Source organism: Heteronotia binoei, chromosome 1 (assembly GCF_032191835.1).
Source record: "Heteronotia binoei isolate CCM8104 ecotype False Entrance Well chromosome 1, APGP_CSIRO_Hbin_v1, whole genome shotgun sequence".
Classification (NCBI taxonomy): Eukaryota; Metazoa; Chordata; class Lepidosauria; order Squamata; family Gekkonidae; genus Heteronotia; species Heteronotia binoei.
The window spans coordinates 92,438,820-92,459,097 of NC_083223.1; the positions used below are offsets into that span (position 1 = coordinate 92,438,820).

The window sequence follows — 20,278 nt, forward strand, 5'->3', positions numbered from 1 at the left end:
GGTTTCCCTGGCTGATCAGCTGATTGGCAGGGGGATCGGCCTGGGAGGTGCTTCACGGCCCCTTCCCTGGCCTTAAAATGGTGAAAACGGGGCGGGGGAGGAAAACAGGGGAAGGAGGATAGATCCAGGTGGGCAGCCATGTTGGTCTGAAGCAGTAAAACAAAGGAGTCAAGGAGCACCTTTAAGAGGCGGCGAGGCTGCGTGGGGGGGACGAAGGAGGGAGGATGAAAACGGGAGGGGAGAGGAGGTACCACGGGGGGTGGGGGGAAGGCTGAATTAGGTGCCCCCACCCTGCCAGCCCTGGGGCCATCATCGACAGGCCGGACCTGGGGCTGGTCCCTGGGGCCAAAAAGATTGGGGACCAATGCTGTAGTGGACCAACTCAGAATGGGATTGCAAGAGGGGCTTCTGCTCCCCACAAACCATTTTTTCTGAAAACAAAAGAGCCCACAGGGGTGTTATTTGTCTTATGGGGGGGGGGGAGAACTGCACATGTAAGCATTCAGTGCATGTAAAGCTCCCCCAAAAAAATAATTTCTAGGAGTGCCAGGAACCAAAAGAAAGGTGATTAGGTTTTACTTTGAAACCTCAACACTTTTAGCAGAGGATTATTTTTATCAAGTTTCAGGTGCATTAAGAGAGAAATAAGCCAGAAACTCAGTGTTCAACAGAGCAAAGCTGTAGTTTTATTAATACAATGCACTGAAAGCCAATTCCCCAAGATATATTCTCATATGTTCCAACGTTTGCTAAACTTAGGAGCAGAACTATGAAGAAGAAGAAGAAGAAGACTGCAGATTTATACCCCATCCTTCTCTCAGAATCAGTCTCAAAGCGTCTTACAATCTCCTATATCTTCTCCCCCCACAACAGACACCCTATGAGGTGGGTGGGGCTTAGAGGGCTCTCACAGCAGCTGCCCTTTCAAGGACAACTCCTGTGATAGCTATGGCTAACCCAAGGCCTTTCCACCAGCTGCAAGTGGAGGAGTGGGGAATCAAACCTGGTTCTCCCAGATAAGAGTCCATGCACTTAACTACAACACCAAACTGGATAAGTCTAGCAAAAGACAGCCCTGCCATGGATAGCCCAGGCAAAACCAATTTCATTAGACTCTTGGAAGCTAAGCAGGGTCGACTCTGGCAAGTACCTGGATGGGAGTACCTTAGAATACCAGAGCCGGAGGCAGGGGCAGGATTTATTAAGAGGTGGCTTAATAAAGCCTGCCCCTATCTCTGGCTCTGGTATTCCAGAGATATTAAGCCACCTCTCTTAATATCCTCCACACCGCCAGTAGTGGTCATCCTCCATACCCCCAGACATCGCAATGAATTTCAGGAGCGCACACATAAACATATGCACATAAAAATACAAAAAAAAGAGGTGGGGGGAGAAATTTAACAAAGGAGATCTTTGCCCTGCTTCTCACAACCCTGATTTCTCCGGGGTCTTGCAGGCACATCAACACTCTTTGGGGAAGCCATAGGGACTTATAACTAGGGATGGGCACAAACCTCTTTACAAACCTAAATTCGTCATGAAAATAGTCCAGTTTGTGTTTGAGAGCCGACGGTCATGCAATCATGTCTGCAACAAATTTTCCATCAATCTCCATGGTTTCCATGGAGGTTTATGTGGTTCATGTTGGTGGCTCCTGTGGCAGACATGCTGGCACTGATAAATCTATAGTCAAAACAACTGGGGGATGGACTTCTGCAGCCCTGGAAGCACCAAGAGTGGCTTCCAAAGTTTGACAGGTAGTGCTGGCTGCCCACAAGAGAATGGATATGTACCCCCTGCTCACACACAACCATTTTTACATTGCAGCAGGCAGGTAGGGAAAGAGTTAGAGGCATCTCTGAGCATTCCCCAATTCTCACCAAACTTAGAGAGCAGGTAGAGGAGAGTCAGCTGGAAACTTGCTGCAAGTATGGCATCTCTAGCTCACAGAGGGGCTGTTCTTCTGCATCACAAACCTCATGAAATGAACCTCCATTTCCTGGTTTGTGCCCATATCTAGAGATCTTCATGGAGTGATCTCATCTCTCACCCCTTAGCTTATGCAACATTACTTCTTCCTGACAACAGTGCTGACACAAAACTCTTATATCCTACTTCTCTCTTTCTATGTCTTCTTTTACCCTGGAGGGTACCATCCCTGGGCTGAGCCCCCTTGACCAGTTTGTAGATGCCCATTTCTCATATTCTTGCCTCTTTGGTGGTGGTCACGCATTGCTGGGCCTTATGGCACCCTATTCATGTTTTCTAAGCAGGCTTTCCCTGGGAAAGGTGACTGGTTGATTTATGAGCTACAATTTCACCAAAGCAGAAAAATATTGCCTTTGACACATCTTTCACAGTCATTATTTGGCATGAATCCCAAATCTTGCAGTTAGCTTTCCCCTAACAGACCCATCTCTTGATCTTGTTTCTCAGATGACCACTTTACAATTCTACCAGAATGGCAAATTTAGCTTCAAGTGGAAGAGATATACAATTTATGAGGTTAAAGGCCTTTAATCAAAATCATCATAAAATAAAAAGGGTTCCTAGATTTCCTACCTATCACCCCCATGAGGCAAATAAAGCCTCCCCCCACCATCATTATGGGTCAGAAAATGGGGAGAGGCTAAAGCACCTCCTACCTCTCTGCTGCATTTGCAGCCCAAATCAGGCCCCTGCACCATTTCAGAATTAAGTTTGCACCATGCTGAAGTTCCCTGTGGCGATTATGTATTATATGTAACCTGGGTTCCATTGATTTTCCCACTCAAGATGAATCCCTTGTGTTTCAGCACTCTGTTTCTAAGATCCTTTGACACCAGAAGCAGCTTGTGAGTGGTGTGGGGAAGGACTGTACAAAACAATGTTAGGTGGGAAAATCCTTTCCATAAGCAGGGCTCCTATTCATGATTCTTATGATGCAAAATAAAGCAGAAGTCCAGTGGCATCTTAAAGACCAACAGCAATAATGCCAGTTTGAGTTAGGCTAATGAAAACTCATGGTAGAATAAATAAGGTTAGTCCTTTAACTGCCACTGGACTTCTCTTTTTTATGTAACAACAGACTAATATAGATACTCTTCTGGAATTTTCTTATGATCTAAACTTTTGTGTTGAACTGTCTACTGGCTTTCACACCTCCCCTCCATTTCTGAAAGGTTAGAGACTTTATCTCATACTCCCTTTACATGCACATGTTCCACTTCAGAAATAACAGATACTAGGTTGAAGGCAATTGTCTGAACAGACAGCTCATGGAAAGACTCTTTGCATTCCTATTCTGAGAGCATTTCCTTTCACTACAAAGCTTGAGGAAGTGTGGGATATGACACTGGAACTGAAGCAGATGGGCATTTCAATAAAAAAAAAATCACACACACTGTCTTGCATGTAGAATGCTCTATAAACAAAGTGCAAGCTCATGCAAATGGTAGGCAAGTACTGTGGATTCCCTCCCCCTTCTTGCTACAGCTCCTATTCCAGGTTACACAATTCCTGAAGGTGCTCTGTGTCTTTAGTAGAGACTTTTCCAAGGGGGGGGGGGTTACAGCAAAATGGTGAAGATGACAAAGACCTCTCCATCCTACAGAAAAGTAGGACCCAAACTATATGCCTCAATATTTTCTCTTTTTATCCAATTCTACACTACAGAGGGAAGGAAAAACAGCTAATTACAGCATGTTTAGAACACACTTTATACATTTTACACTATGTGGTAAATTTCATCTGCATATCTAACCCATGTGGGTTAGACCATAAAGAATCTAATTAAGCCGATTTGGAGGTCCCCCAACTGTGTTAGCTATGTGGCAATGTGCCTAGAGACTGGAACCCATTTGATTGAGACTACGCCTACACTTTAGGGCAGACCCTGCTAGTTATATCCATATGATACTAGCAGATTCCTTCATTTCCAATTGGTATAGTCAGATCCATAAGAAAATACATTCCATAGGTGTACCCCTGGACAACCTCTGTATGCTAAGTGAAATGCAGGCATTCAGAATCCTGAAACAGAGGATTTTAGATATTGAGAAACAGTCCCTTTGTTCTTCTGGACATAAAACTTGCTCCCTTTTAGCATTTGGTATCTTCCCAGATCATGGATTGCCTGCTGCCTACCTTAACCAGATTACTTCACCCCCAGTTACGCCGTTCCTTTATGTTAGAAAGACTCAATGTTCTACCCTCAGCAGTACTGTCAGGGAGGTTTGCCAACATCCCTTACCAGGATAGAGTCTGCCCATGTAACAGAAGGCACCTTGAAACTATTGCCCATGTCTTACTTCACTGTGATTTTTATGGGGAAGTGCGGGACTGTGTAATGAAACCTATTCTGTCTAATCTTTATGGATTACCTAAGGCGAAGTTAGTTTTCTTTCTACTATCTGACCAATGTCCCCATATCACAAGCCTAGTTGCAAAGTGCCTTTTGGCTGCCATAACAATCAGGGAGCAAAAGACTAGCTCCCCTTCTTGATGTTTGACTGGTTTTTCTAGCTGAAATTCCATGTAAATTTGCTACACTGTACTTTTTATTTCTATGCCAATAAAGGTTTTTGGATTGGATTGGATTGGAATTAAGCAGATGACTCCTTTGTTATCATAGAAATTTATGTTTCCATACAAAAAAAAATATTCTGTAATTGTAATAAAACACAACTTGAAGACAACAATACCTAATCTAAAGCTGAAGTAAGGGAAAATGAATGTTTCTGATACATTTAGTTAGCTAGCATAGCACAAACATTTGTCAGTTGATGGTATTTATTACCTTTGCATTCGTAGCTCCTTGGGATCAAAATTCATTAAACCATCTCCAAAAATTTCTCCATCATCCCCAGCCCGTTTTTCTCGCCTGGCATTTCGTTTCTCTTCCCGACGACAGAGTTTCATTAACTGCTTCTCTTGTTCAGACTGGATTGTGACTTGACAACCATAATTGGGTTTAGTGTTCTCTCCAGTAAACTTCTTGCACTGTTCTACAACATCAATCAAGCAGAACTATCAGTAGAGTGCTAAGTCCTGCAGTTTGCTTCTTATGTTATCTATTAACCTATATTTCATATATAGTCCATCTTTCTAGCAGAGCCTCAAGACTGTAAAAACTGTGGTTCTTAACATAGTTAAAACATCCTTAAGTAATTTGCTACAGCAATGCAAACAGAAACCCTCAGTTTTCTGGATCTGGAAACCCTAGGCAAGCCCGATTTCATCAGATCTCGGAAGCTTAAGCAGGTGGCTTAGTACTTGGATGGGAGTCTGTCCATGAAATACTCAAGTCAGGAGGCAGGGACAGGCTTATTCAGCCACCTCCCTATTTGTTTGGTTTGCTGGTTTAATTCAGATTATCAAAAAGATTAATAGGAAAAATGTTGACTCCAATCAATTCATGTGAATTTTCATCGGTATACTTAACATGTTATGGAGAGGTTAGGTTCCAACACTCCCTAAGAGCAACCAATGGGAGCTGACAAAATGTTAGTAAGAAGGACAGTTGAAAACAGCAGTTAAGAGCGCAATCCAGAGGTGGGGGGACAGAAAGTCTTTTGGGAGCAGACGAGCAGCTACGTGGGCACAGGAAGGGTTTGCACCGACGTACGACTGGCGCCGCCACAGCAGAGGGGAGTTCCATGGGCGGGGGGTGGCCCGAGCGCCGCTCTGTCCAAGGGCAGCGGTGCCTGAGGGTTGCGCTTGAGCATGGCCGGAAGTGAGGCAGAGCACGGCGTTCAGGCAGAGGAGAGGGTGGAATTGGGGACGTGGCCAGGCTTAGGTGGCTTCCTGAGCAGTTTGGCCCATGACACCCCCCCCCCGAGAGGCACAACTCTACGCCTGCAAAAACGGCAGTGTGCTCCATAGGCATTTGTTGAAACCAAAAACAAAGGTCGCTTCTGCTGCTGCGGAAGCTCAGAAACCTTAGGGAGTGGCCTCGCCAATCCCCTCGCGCCTCGGGCTGACGAGCCCCCTCCCAAGCACCCAATTGCAGTCTCCTCCGTCCTAGAAATACTTCTGATCTGGCCTCGCACAACTTAGTTGTTAGGGTAGGAGCGCGTGGCGAGAAATTCTGCCAGCGAGCTCCCGGCCATACAGATTTAGAATGAGGGACAGGCAGGCACACTGGTGACGGGTTTTGCACCTCGCGGCTGCTTTGACAGAATCTGTGACTTGCGAGGGGGAGACAGAGGTCTATCCCCTAGGGCTAACTGCTCTTGTTTCCAGGTCTCCACAGGTTCCGGGCACCTGGAGGTTCTGCGTGCGAGGACTGTCGCCCATGGCTGGGTAAGTTCCACTGTCCCCCCCACCTCCCCTCGCTCTCGACCGCTCAGTGTGCGAGCGTCTCTGGCACTTGAACCAGGTAGTGGGCTCCGGCAGGGGGCATCTGCTGACCTCGCTCCCCTGTGCTGCCGCCTGCTCCCTTCCCTTGGTCTGCCCTCTGCTGCGTTCCCAACCCCTGGTGGGGTATGGGGCATGTGTGCGTGGCAGCTGCCCCATTGCAGGGAGGTGGGTCAGAGACTGTCCCTTTAAGAGAGCACCCGGCTGAAACACAGCCTGCTCTTCCAGCCGCTGCCCCTGCAGGTGCTCTGGATCTCTGTCTCCGATTTGCAGGTGGGACTCCAACACAGAGGCTTCCACGTGTGTCGCTCCACTGCCCCCCTCCCTCAGCTGCTTCTGCCCGCCGCTCGGAGCGGAGCCCCGCCCACGGCGAGACTGCCCAGCGCGCACCAGGGAAACTGCTGCACTCTGTTCCAGAAAAATAAAGTCTGCGCTGCGCCCTCTGTTGTCTCTCCTGCTTGGCATATGCTGCACATTCCCGGGGCAACCCTCCCCTCTGTCAGTGGCCTCTCCGAGGGAGTGCCTGGGAGGGTGGGCAGACTTGGTTCTTGGGGGCGGGGAATGGGCTATGAGCTGCCACACTGCCCTCCACGTGGCTGGACAGGGAAGGGGGGTGCCGCCCCTCAGCCTGCCCGGGCTGATAGCCTACCCGACCACACAGGGCTGCTGACTTGGGGAATCCCCCCCAAGTGACCACACAGGGCACTTGGGGGGGATTGCTGAAGTGGATGCATGCCCAGCGGATCGCACTCCGAGTTCTGCAGTCCCCAGGGGAGGTGTTCCTTGCACATAGCGAGGGGCAGCAGCAGGGCAACACTGGGAGGGGGTCCAGGTGGTGCTGGTGGTGTCTTTTGGACTTGGTCTGGCCGCTCCCAGACACACATTCCAGGAGCTGTCTAGGACAGGGAACTCCTGAACTTGGCACTTCCTGCTTGTCCGCACGTGCCCCTGGCTGCCAGCCTGCCATTGGCAGAGTCTCTGACAGTGGGAGGGAGTGGGGGGATTGACAGCCTGTCAGGCACGGGCTTTCCGCCCCCTCACCCAGTCATGTGCAACGGGCTGGCCAATCCCGTGGTGCTGCGCGAGCCTGCGCCTCCCCCACCCCCACCTTGGCAGCGGACCAATGGCATGCGCCTGAGCAGAATCACCATGGCGACGGGTTCTCTCTCACTTATTGGGCCCCTCTTCCCTCTCCCAGCATGGTGTACCATCTCCCCTTTAGAAGCCAACGAGCAGCGCCGTAGATCTGCCCACGCCCGAGCGGCCGCCTGCCACATATGTCTGGATTGGGCTGCCCGAGAGCTAAAGACAACAGTAAGAGGGTTGAGAGTGAGTCCTCCCAATCAGATGCTGAAGACAGCAGTGAGAGGGTTGAGAGTCAGTCCAGATGACTAAAGTGAGGAGAAAAGCAGCTTAAAGCAAACTGGAAAAGGCCAGTTAATAACAAATGATCCCAAATGCTGGAATAGGGAAACAGTTCTAAAATTCAACTGAAAAAGAAACTTCAGGTAACCACTATATGATCTACTTCAATGTTATGTTCAAACAAACCATAAACCAAAGTTAATTCTTTGTTTAACCTTGTGGGCTGGTTGCCTCAGGAAAGGAAACACACACACAAGAAAACATCTGTTTATATATATTTTAGGTTATGAATAAATGGTGATAATGTGTGAATGAAATAGTGTTTGAGCCCCAACCCCAATAGCAGTGTCTAAGGGGCAATTATAAAAGGGGGCTACCCTACTCTGTCTGGTGAGGTCCCTGTGAGTAGGAGAGAGGACCTGGGACATGAAATAATCGTGACTCTTTATACACTTTAAAAGATGTGAAATGGATAGTGATGTGTCACTGCCTGACCTACCTGTAACCCTGAATCTGTGTGAGAAAGGTTGTGGAGGGTGGTAAGTACTCTGGAAAGTGAGAAAGGTCATCACATTATGGTTATCAGTTATTAAAAAGAGAATTAAGAATATTCATCCATAGTTCCCTAACCGCATAACTGCTTTATTAATGACAATAAATAACCATGCAATCTTATAAAACTTTTTACCTTGCAGAGACTGCAGCTTATCATTTGGCCCAGAAAAAGATCTCTCCACAATTGTAGATCTGTTCTGTAGGAGCCTCTCTATAAGTTCAAATCCTTCAGGTCCTAGCAGCTCAAACAACTAAAGGAAGAAAAAAGAATACATGACTGCCTTTGCATTCTCTATAAAATAAACAAGTACACCTCCCAATCAGATACAATATTAACAAAAGTTAACTAGTCCAAAAACTAAGGAATGTTCCAGTTGATGGCTATCACAGAACAGTGTAGGTACAAGAAGACAGAGGATACTTCCAGAGTTAACCTATGGGGACACCCTGAAGAAGCATATACTGATTTTCTGCACACATCTATGAAGTTTAGCTCATTCATAATTTTACAGGAACAGATTCAATGCATCAACTAGTAGCATACATGCACAGTGCATGGTCTTGGTGCTGCCTAGATGTTAGCTGTACATATGCAAAATCCAATCCAGAATAGAATCTACGTGATAATCTGAATTCACATCATTTTTTTATATGCAGAAAAGATACACTTGTGAGACACTTTCTTTGTGAGTCATTGCTCAAATCCAATATATCCCAGCAAACAGCATGGTGAAGCAAAAACCCATTCTTCTCAGCTATAGGCTTCTAATTTATATCATGTTTTTCTCAATTAGAGTTCCCTAAATGCAACAAAACTGGATCACAGTACCTTTCTTTTCATCTGACTTCAACACACCTACTACTACAGCTGTTTAAAATAGTTTATCAATAATGTCTAAAAATGACAATACTTTGTCACTACAGAGCATAATATAATAGCATTTATTACGTAAATTAGTACCTTGGCTTACTTCCACTCAAACAGGATGTAATACCCATCGTCAGTAAACCTCTTATTTTCCACTCCAGTAAATCCAGATGATATTCATGTATTTTCTAAATAGGCTAACAGCCACATATTTAAATTGTACATATGGTTCAAAGACCAGCCTGTCAATCTAGCATGTTGTAAAACTCAATACAGATGCAATGTCTCAGTCATTGGCAACTAAAATTAGTTTGATTTTTTTCTCCTGGACTGAAAAGACAGGTGAGCTAAGAGCCATTTAACATATTAGGCAAGGCAAAAGAGGGTTTGCTACCAATTGTACATTCCAAGAGGAAGCTACAGGCAAACACAAGGGAGGCCTCACCACTAGTAAAGGTCAATATCTGTAGCTGCAGGCTCCACTCTGCTGCTCATTTCCTAGCAGAGGGATATTTCCTCCAGCATGGCTGCAGGCTCTGAGGAAGCAAGAGAACAGCAGCTTAGAACAGTGAGAGGGCAGTGGGGAAACAACTGACCATCAAAACCCTACAGCCTCCTTCTACAGCAGTTTCGTGATCTAGATTTTTTAATTGTGAATTATAATGCATAAGAAGTCAAAGCTCCCTGACCAGCCTACCTAGATGATGTGCCATTTATGGCATATTAACATCTGTAAAACTAAAGGGGTCCTGTGGATTGTTCATTGTTCTTCTAACACTGGTATGAATGTAAAAATTATATTTGAAATAGGACTAAAATATAGAAGCATGGCTTCAGAAATGCATGCATGTCCATAAAGAAGAAGCATTAAAATGTTATAGATTCAAACAAAATCTTTTGTTCTAAATTTTGGAAATACTCAATTTAATTATTTAAGACTGAATTAAGACTGAAAGGAACTGGGAACTGTGGCTGAGAATCTGCCTTGGCTGCTTTTGCAGATAATTTAAACCAGGCTTGTCCAAAGGGACGAGCCAAAGGACTCTTGGTTTTGGCTCATGGCTTGCAGATTAAAACCCTGTGAGAGCCATGCTGATAACACCAACATCAGCCTTGCATGATTTTATATACACACATAATGGAAGAATGTAATATCTTTGTGTTTGTGTGTCTCTGTTTTAGTTATTTTTTAAAAAAGAATTACCGTATTTTTCGCACCATAAGGCGCTCCGGAGGATAGGACGCACCTTTCTCCTGGGGGGCGATCCGCTGCCTCTTCCTCTGATCCAGCGCTTCCCCCGCGCCTGCTTGCCTGGCTCCATCTTCTTCAGGCAAGCACTGGGATCGCTCCACGTGGCCCCAGCGCTTCGCAAGCGCCGGCTGCAGAGGGGGCAGCGTGCTTCCTACTTGCCTGTGTCCCTGCCTTCAGCTGTGATGTTTAAAGCAAGCGCTGGGATCGCTCCCTCCCCCCTCCAATCCCAGCGCTTGCTTTAAACATCGAAGGCAGGCACACAGGGAAGTAAGAAGCACGCTGCCCTCGCCACAGCCGACGCTCGTAAAGCGCTGCGTTTGCGGAGGGGGCGGGTGCTTCCTACTTGCCTGTGCTCCTGCCTTCAGCTGTGATGTTTAAAGCAAGCGCTGGGATCGGAGGGGGAGGGAGCGATCCCAGCGCTTGCTTTAAACATCACAGCTGAAGGCAGGGACACAGGCAAGTAGGAAGCACGCTGCCCCCTCCGCAGCCGGCGCTTGCAAAGCGCTGGGGCCACGTGGAGCGATCCCAGCGCTTGCCTGAAGAAAATGGAGCCAGGCAGGCAGGCGTGGGGAAGTGCCGGATCGGAGGAAGAGGCAGCGGATCGCCCACCCCCCGGAAGGTACGTACCTTCAGACTATAAGACGCACACACTTCCCCCCCACACACTTTTTTTGGGGGGGAAGTGCGTCTTATAGTCTGAAAAATACGGTAATCTACCTGTACTCTATCAGCTTTCAAACATTTGGAAACAATGTAACCTATACAGCATTACTAACCATCACAGCTATAGCCTGATGTAGGTTTGATAAGCTTATTGTCAAGGCTGGGTCCAGGTTTTAGGCCTTGGGCAGAGAGCACACTAGGAACCTTGCCTCCTCTGCTTACCACCTGGCCCTCTGCTCATGCCTCCCTTCTTCTCTCCACCCACTCATATGTCCTACACCCCTCCTGCTTCTAAGCCCTCAAACCGCCTGCGTACCCTTTTCCAATGACACTGGGAGTTACACGCAGCTGGGAGCATGGGTGGTGGAGCACTCACAAGCAAACAGATGGGGGAAAGGCACACAGATATAGGATTAGCATCAGTGGATCCCACCAGGAAGCCAGGGGAAACAGCATCATTGTTACATTACTGCATTTACAATACACTTTATGTTGCATGAGTCTTTTCATAGCACATCATAATTTACAATAGATTATAATTATACACATTTCTGAACAAACTGCCAAATTATTAAAAGCACTGAAGTGCCCAAACTTCATTTATTTCCAAGTAATGTTTTTGTTATGGCTATGGTGAGCACAGTAAGTTGGAATTCATACTTGGTTCCAAGTAGCTAACTGAACTTAGCTAAATCACAACTGGGTCTGTCCTATCACAACCATCTAAAGGTAAGGAAAAGGAAAAGAATAATTAGGAAAGACTACACAATGGAGAAGGTACAGAAAAAGATGCCTATGCTGGTCAACATGTGGCACAACATTCTCTATTTCTAACTGAACATTCAAGATACGTTTTAAAGCACTGCAACTCCTAAAAGCATTTCAAGAGGCTTTTCAGTGGCATGCCTATTTGTCAGGTTTCTTGACTGCTATTTCAGACAGCAGTACATTACAACAAACAGAGCTGGGGTGTTCCATTGATCGCTTTCAGCCTAGATTAAGCAGCTGTTCTCTAGCACAAAGTCTGTGCTTACATATTCATTGTTTGAATACAATTGTTAGAATTGTAGAGGTTACCAGAAACTGAAGTCTTAGAGAGTTATGGGATGGCTGTATCTATGCCACCCTAGCTTTCACCTAGATGGGGCCTTTGCAGGCAAGACACTGATTAACAAGGAACATGTTTAAGAGAAGTGCTCCATATAAGATCTATCTGGAGACATACATAAACATAAATCATTAAAAATTTCACTAGTGACCATTCAGGAACTAGAAGGAGAAGCTCAGCTCCTTCTTTCAGCCCACACAAGACAATAACTTAATTCCAACTAGTGGTAGCTTAAAAATTTACAGCTAGACTTAATTGTACACGCCATTTACCTGTGTTCCTTAAGTAAAAGCTAACAAAGTCAAATCTATATCCATTCCACCTTCATTAGGTTACTACTTGAAGTTTTCTTCTACATCAACAAATTTCAAGTATGGGCAAAGCATTTTTTTTTAAAAAAACCCCACACTTTTAAATAAAAATTCATTATTAATCACAATTTCCTCATAACTCCCACAACTCAAAAGGAACTAATTGATTATATAGTCGGATCAACAGTTGGACAGAAAGCAGCTGTGATCTGAGTGCTCTGAGAATCTTTGGTTTTGTTTCAACCAGGAAGAAAAGCAGCAGCTGGAAGGCATCTGGGGGTCTTGGATGCAGACTCATCTACAGAGAGAGAAAGGACAGCAGCTAATATTGAGAAACTAAGCCCTGGATGTTGTTGGAGAGCAGCATGCCAGCAAGGAGCACGGGTAGGCTGAAGAGTAAGATTTGGAAGCATCTGGTCTGTGACAATTAAAAGCCAATCTTTCTGCTACTGTAAACAATGACACATGCAAGATATTCTCATATATTTTGTGTCCTGTAATGCAAAGAGCCATGAAAATCGGGTACCTTTTTATTTCCTTGTAAAGGAAATATACAAGACATATTAAAACAAGACATATTTTACACTAAAATTAAAAGATGCATTCCTATCTAGATACTTCTTTACTAGAAAAGGCCAATTGGTGTTATTTTTATATCAGTTCCAGAGGCTGAACAGATTAAAGTAGATTTATCTTTAAAAGTTAAATTAGACAAATATAAGCATTAACAACTCTAAAACATTCTTCTCCCTGTTCTTCTCAAGGCACCACCACACACCTTCTCACAACTGCTTAATTATTACTTAAATAATTATTGTCCACATTCTGTTAATTCTCCTGAAATTCTTGGCACCCTTTAATACCATCAACCATGATATCCTTCTAGAAAGACTGGCAAAGTTGGGAGCAGGGAGGGGGCACTATTTTTCAGTGTTTCTATTCCTTACAAGCCATGATTTTTTTTCAAAAGAGGGTGCTGGAAGATAGCTGTGCAGCATCCTAGCATTTATGCTACAGGGTCTGACACAGCTCAGCTCTGTAACCCATGCTGTTTAACACCTGCACAAAGCCACTAGGAGCCTGGAGTGAGGTGCCATCAATATGTAAATGACACCCCATTCTATTTCTCCCTAACAACTTAGGTCTTTTCACACAGGCACTTTAAACTCACTTTCACTTCTGAAGGGAAACAGATTTTTTTTAAAAAAAAGATTTCAAACATCTAAAGAATAAAGAACAACAAAAACACTGGATCAAACCAGGTTTTGGAAAATCTTAATGAAGTCTTCACTGACTGCAGGAGGGCTGCAACTCATCTTTAAGAAGCATAAACATTTGTTAAAAATCTTTCAGAAGCCAAAGTGGGTTAAAGAACCCGTATGAAAGCAACTTATGTCAGGTGTATTGGTAGAAGTCACAAAGGTAAAGTGATTGATGAGATCTAATAACCTGAAAAAGCAAAAGAGGAGTTGTGGAGGAGGGGTGCACTTCACCTGAAAAAAGCAAGCTCACAGTTTGGGCATGCAGTTGGATTTATTTCCCAAATATATAAAAAAAATCAAGTAATAATATTAAAACTGCCTAAAATGCTATGTTTATATGGAACTGACAAGAACCCTATCAATAATTCCAGAGTGAAAGTCAGAGGCACAGAACTCCTTGATTCTATGGGTGACCTTAGAACAGGGGTGTCAAACATGTAGCCCGTGGGATGTATCCATCTCCTGGAGGGCTCCCATCCAGCCCGAGCAACTGACTCCCTCTTACTTACTTTTTTGGGGTTGCTGCTGCGATTGCATCACAGCTAGCTTCTGCCCAACTTCTGCAATGTAATACTCAGGGACATATCACTTAGATCAAATATGGATCTTCTCCAACTATACAGTAAGCAGGGGAAATTCATTTTTAATAAGCAAAAGGGATTAATAGGTGGAGAATCTTCCCTCCTTCAAGTGATTATACAGACTGCTGTGTCTCATTTATTTTTTTTCCTTGCAGTCCTCCTGAAAGTGAGCCCACCTGAAGAAAAGCACTAGTGGGGAAGGGCTGCAGGGTACTTAGTAGCATGTATAAGAATGGTTCCATTCCCCTCATCCATGTATACACTTTACTCGTTTCATCAGACTCTTGCCTACCTGATTTCTACAAGTTTTCTTTAAGCCTAAATCAATACCGCTCTAGCTTACAAGAAACTTCCATGTGAGACTAAGTTTTGACAGAGAATGTCTTTTATTTTATTTAGTGGATCAGTTTAGCAAAGCTGAATCTCAAACCCTTTGCAGACTGACTAAGGTGACCTGCAATGCAGAACAATATTAATATCTAGGGAAAGGAAATTTCATGTTTCTGAGAACAACTTATTTTTTTTCCAAGAGCCTTGGGAGCTACCAGATAAAAAATGATGGGAGCCAGTCCCAAAATGGCAGCTTGAACGAAAGTATGGCATTTCAGAGCAAGTCTATATTGTTCTTGGGGAAACCTTTCCTCAGCTATTTCCCCAAAGCAAACCCAACTCTGACCACCTCAAATTGTAAACTGGGTCATAGAGGAAAAATATACAGCTATTTCTATGTTTTCCCTAGAATAAGCAAATAGCAGTATTGATACAACAATGAGTCTTCCTCTCCACATTTCTTTTCCACTCAGAGCAAGGGTGTATGGGTGCACATATGTAACGGAGGAGAGGCAGATGGGAAATTGTGCTGGTGCTGTCATTTCCCATCTCCAGAGCATGAGAAAGGGAGAAAGAAGCTGTTGTGGTAGCTTTCAAAGGAAGGAAAAGAAAGTGATTATAGCAGCAATGGAGGAGAGGCAGAAAGTGACTTTTAATTGCTTGGAAAATTACTGGTCACTCCTAAATGAACTTCTGCCCACCTCTGATCTACAATTCTAAACTGTTCTACAATTTCTGATCTACATTTCTGATGAGATTAGCACCACAAAGGGTTAAAACATTTCCTGGGCATATGGTATACCTAATTTAACTGGTAAGTGTTCTTTTATGAATTCCTTGTTCTGACTGGCTTTAAAAATACACACCAAAGAACAACTCATGTGTAATCATTTATTCCAAGGAATTAATCATTTATTTCAGAGAATTACTCAACAAACCGTAAAAAGCTCTTAGACTATATTGCCTTGAAATATGGAGAAAAGTAAAAGCTCACAAATAGAAAGACTTTTTCTTAGTCAAAACCTAAAATGGCTTGGGCCCTACATGCATCACATGAAATCTCCTTCCCATTCCCCACAGACTCCAGTCCTGCATTCCTAAACAGAGCTGTGACCTTCCAAGTTTAGAAGGGTATAACTCTGGACACCTGCAAACAATTACATGAAGGTGCTGGAAAGAAGTCACTGCCATTTTAAAAGACAATACAAAGATCAACATGAGGATCTGTAAAATGAGGAACTCTGATGAGGTTCTGAAAATGTCCAGTCAATTCTGTTGACAGCAACTGTGCACATTTAGCCAAATGTTGTGGTACAAATGTCAGGTTCTTCACAGTGAGCTGTACTACAGGCACCCTTCAAATGGAATTCAATATTAAGTTCCCTGATTTCCAGTAAGCAGCATATTTTCCCCTTAAAATAGAGCACAATGAAACTATGGGGTAAGGGGAAGAGAGAGAGACTATTCTTTTCCCAGTGGGGTCTCAAAACAGCTTACTGTTTTCCCCTCCTCCATGTCATCCTCACAACCATCACCCTATGAGGTATGTTATTCCATGAAGGAGTGTTTATCCCAAATCTAATCTTGCTTTGTTCACAGTATTTCACCAAAATAACTTATGAAAAGAAGAGAGTAGTTTGTCCACCCGCCACCAAAAATATACGGTACATCTCCAAACAAGTTCATATCCTCATATTTGCAGTTTCTGAAAACCATGGTTTGCAAATTGAGACCGCAGCCTCAGGAATTTTCACTCTTGCCTCTCAGGATGAATCTCTATCTTCTCTGTTACTTGCCTTAATTACAGTTTAAAAGCTCAGTTGGATCTCCAGTTAAACCTGGCAGTTTGCCATATGAGTGTAGCTTCCAGCTCCCTTGATGATCATAAAGGAATGTCCTGAGGGTCCAAAGCATTTAGCTAGGGGGGAAATTAGACTGTCTATAATAGGCCAGCCAAAAAAGTATTCCAGCCATGAATAATGGAACTCAAGGTCTATCATGTTGGTTTTTTCACCTGGAGTCATGATTAAGAAAGATTGCTAGTGTTTCTGTGACACTAAAAGGAAAGTTCTTGGACTGGCAGTAAGATTAATCCGAGCAAACATGCTTGCCAAGAAAGCCTTCATCAATCAAGAACAAAAGTTAAAGATTTACAGATGATCAGATAGAGTCATTGTTCTAATTACAAATTAGGCTGATTAGTGATCTGATCGCATTATTTCTATGAGCCACTGGACAGTTTCCAGGAAGCTGCAGTTTACAGGGTCAGGGTTAGAACCCTTTTTTTGCAAAGCTGACAGTTAAAGGAATTGATGGAATGGCATCGTCAGGGGTAGAACCTGGCATTTAATTTGAGGCAACACAAGAAGCTTCAGCCAGTCAAGAGACAGAAAGCTCTGACAGCTTAATAGTTCTTTCTCAAATCTGTGGGTGGTGGTGAATGGTTGCTCTTGGTTGGTGGAGTGATTGTCTGATTGTCTCTGATAAAGAAAAAGAGCACCAAGTAATTATACAGTTTTGAAGCAGATAAAGTCCAACTTCTTCGACTGACAAGTAGCATTCAGCCACACTAGATTAAGCAGTAACACACTGTGATGCCCTCAATTGTCAGGCTGAGCTCTATGTATTCTGAGGCTATAATACTACCTTCTTAAACAGGGATTGTGAAACCACTAGTGTAAAACGATTTTCACCTTTAAAACTATGTATTCAACTAGAATATAACGCAAGAAGCATCTGTATTTCATTGCTGTAATCGCATGATGTAGGACACTTGGTCACACATGTGCACTGAAGCAAATACCAGTGATTATGTCAGCAATGCCAATACTGGGTGTAAATAAGACACAATGATTTTGATGGGAACTGAGCATTCCTAATAAGAGATGGGTTGTATTTGCTTTTATTAATGGCTTAACAAGGACTTATTATTTATAATGATGACTAGTGGTGCCTCAAACCTGAAGGGCAGGACTTCATTACTCTAGGCAATGTACAGATACGTAACAGAGATGTTCTCTGCCAAGTGAAGCTTACAATTACTATAAACAAATAACATGTAGAAACAGCAGGATACAGAAGTTAAATTGAGGGGAAACAATTAAGCATCACTCAGTAGTGAAAAAGACAGTAGTCACAGAATCTCAGCTTTCCCATTCTAATAAAAAAGTTTGTATATGGATGCCATTATTGTAAGTGAAGTTCTTAGAGCGTGTTGTCTCCCAGCGTGAGGGAGAAATAGGAAGGCATTTTCAGCAATTCAAAGCGCGTGAGCTAGTACCACTTGAGAACCTTACTGCATATCAGCACAACTGGAAAGGAAAGCCAAGAGCAGGCTCCAAATACTTTATGCTTACCTCTGCCAAGAATTTAAAACCAATGAAGGCATCTAAGAGGCCGCAGTATGGAATTTGCATAATCAATTATTTTGAAAGAGTATTAAAATGGGATTGTCCAGTGCTAGTCTATAATTGATGGACACAACTGCTTTTCCAATTAAAAAGCAAGGGACAAACTATGCAACTGACTCACGCATAGTTCTACCATGAGAAAATGCAGCCACAAAAGTTGCCTTGCAATAAGAACATTAGAGCCTTTTTGCATCAGACCAATAGTCCAACTAGTCCAGCATAGTGTTTCACACAGCAGTCAAAACAGGAGCCTTAGAATGCCAAAAGGGCAGGGGTGGCCAATGGTAGCTCTCCAGGTGTTTTTTCTCTACAACTCCCATGAGCCCCAGCCACTGGCCATGCTGGCTGAGGCTGATGGGAATTGTAGGCAAAAAACATCTGAAGAGCTACCGTTGGCCACCCCTGCAATAGGGCACAGAAGCTATGATGTTGCATTCTAACACCAGCATTCAGATTCAGAGTTTTGCTGCCTCAGTACATATTACTCACCGTGGCTTATAGCCATTGATGGACCTATCCTCCATGAATTGGTCTAATCCATCTTAAAGCCATCTATGTTTGTAGCCATTACTACATCCCTTGAAAGTGAACACCACAATTTAATTACTTGTTGAGTAAATAATTATTTCCTTTTCCTGTCTTGAATCTACTACCATCAAGTCCATTGGGTGCTCCCAAATTCTAATATTATAGAACAGGAAAAAAGAGCTATGCATAATTTTATAAACCTCTATCATGCCCCCCCAGTTGCCTTTTCTCTAAACAGATGTCCCAGAATCCTTAGCCTTTCCTCACAGGAAAGGTGCTCCAACTCCACAGTCATTATGGTTCCCATCTTCTCCACTTTTTACAGCTTTGCCATATCCTTGAGATTTGACAATATTCCAGATTCAATTCTATTTAAACCCACTGATTTCAATAGGCTTACAACAGAGCAATTGTGAATAAAAATACACATCAGAAGGCAAGGAGGGGGAAGACAAGGGGCTTTCTAATGGCAAAACCACAGAGAAGGTTAAAAGCACCTCCCTCCCCAGACAAAAAAAACAGGTCTTCTAGAACAAATTGCAGTATGAACAATTATATTTTTGTTTAAAAGCTGGGGGCAGAGGGCTATACTCAGATTACATCATTATGTGTCATTTGACCCCAAGACTTAGAATGAAGATTAATAAATACGTGACTGGATCATGAAAGCCCAAAAGCAGGGGCTGAATGAGTGGAAAAGATCTTCTACAGCCTCCCAGAACAGCTTACATTGAGAACTGGGGAACAGCCAGAAAAAGCCTGATATTTATTTGGGGGGAGTCTACATCTTGAAAGAGAGATCCATGAAAATCATGGACACTGCTGGCAGCAACAGAAGTGTCTTCAGTTCATACAAAGACACCTCTGGATTTCACTCACAGCGCACTTTCTTTATCTCCAGCAAGGACTTTTTAAAATCAAAACTACTGAAGAATGACAGAAGAGGGAGCTATAGTAACATGTGTATACTTTATAAATCCATAGACAGATAGGGAGGAATGAACTGGTAAACCCAGAGGGTTGCCTGTGTGCTTTAGGGATGTGCAAAAGATGCACCTGAAACTGACTCACATCTATGGTAGCTGGCTCCCCTGCAGGACCTCACAGAATGCTCCAGTTATGTAATGAACATGGAACAACCAAAGGTCAATGCCTCACCACCCCCTATAGAGTATTTATTTTCAGACCATACCAGGAAGAAACGGGCAGGTTAAAATGCATTTCTTCTCTCCTATGCAAAAACCCTTCTGGAGATGAAAAATGAACAAGCTTTAAAGCACCTTCTTTTTACTCTAGCATAAGCTTTAAAGTCTACCATCAGATAAAAGATAAATGAAACCTCTGGAGGTATTGTGCAATACCATTCCTCTAAGAACAGCTCAACAAGTTAAAAAGCAACTTTTGAGGAAAGTCTCCAGTTCAGCCTATTTTACCATGTGGTATAAAGTCTAACTCACAATGAACACTGAAATCAGCCACAGATGAGACCTTTACAGCACATGGCTTTGTCACAGGAACTGTAAAGAACCACAAAGAATAGTGTCATCATGTGGAGAAGACCACTCACTCCTTGCCCCCCTTCACACCACCACCACCCTGAGTAAAATTCAGCCCTTCTCTCTCATGGGACTGCCCAACACTGATGCCATGAAGGAGTATTACTTTAGCATGCCAAGTAGCCTAGAGAAGTGGGTAAGGAATGTGCAGGC

General features: G+C 43.7%; 1 protein-coding gene across 2 annotated transcripts in view; it reads right to left on the reverse strand.

The window, feature by feature from the left end:
- The window catches only part of ASCC3 (activating signal cointegrator 1 complex subunit 3), a 407,532-nt gene that overhangs the window by 360,375 nt on the left and 26,879 nt on the right, over positions 1-20,278 (reverse strand). For both annotated transcript variants that reach the window (XM_060237502.1, XM_060237501.1), the window contains exons 5-6: positions 8,390-8,507; positions 4,778-4,985 (exon numbers count right to left, since the gene is read on the reverse strand). In XM_060237502.1, coding sequence (XP_060093485.1) covers positions 4,778-4,985; positions 8,390-8,507 — 326 coding nt within the window. The remainder of the gene's footprint in view (positions 1-4,777; positions 4,986-8,389; positions 8,508-20,278) is intronic.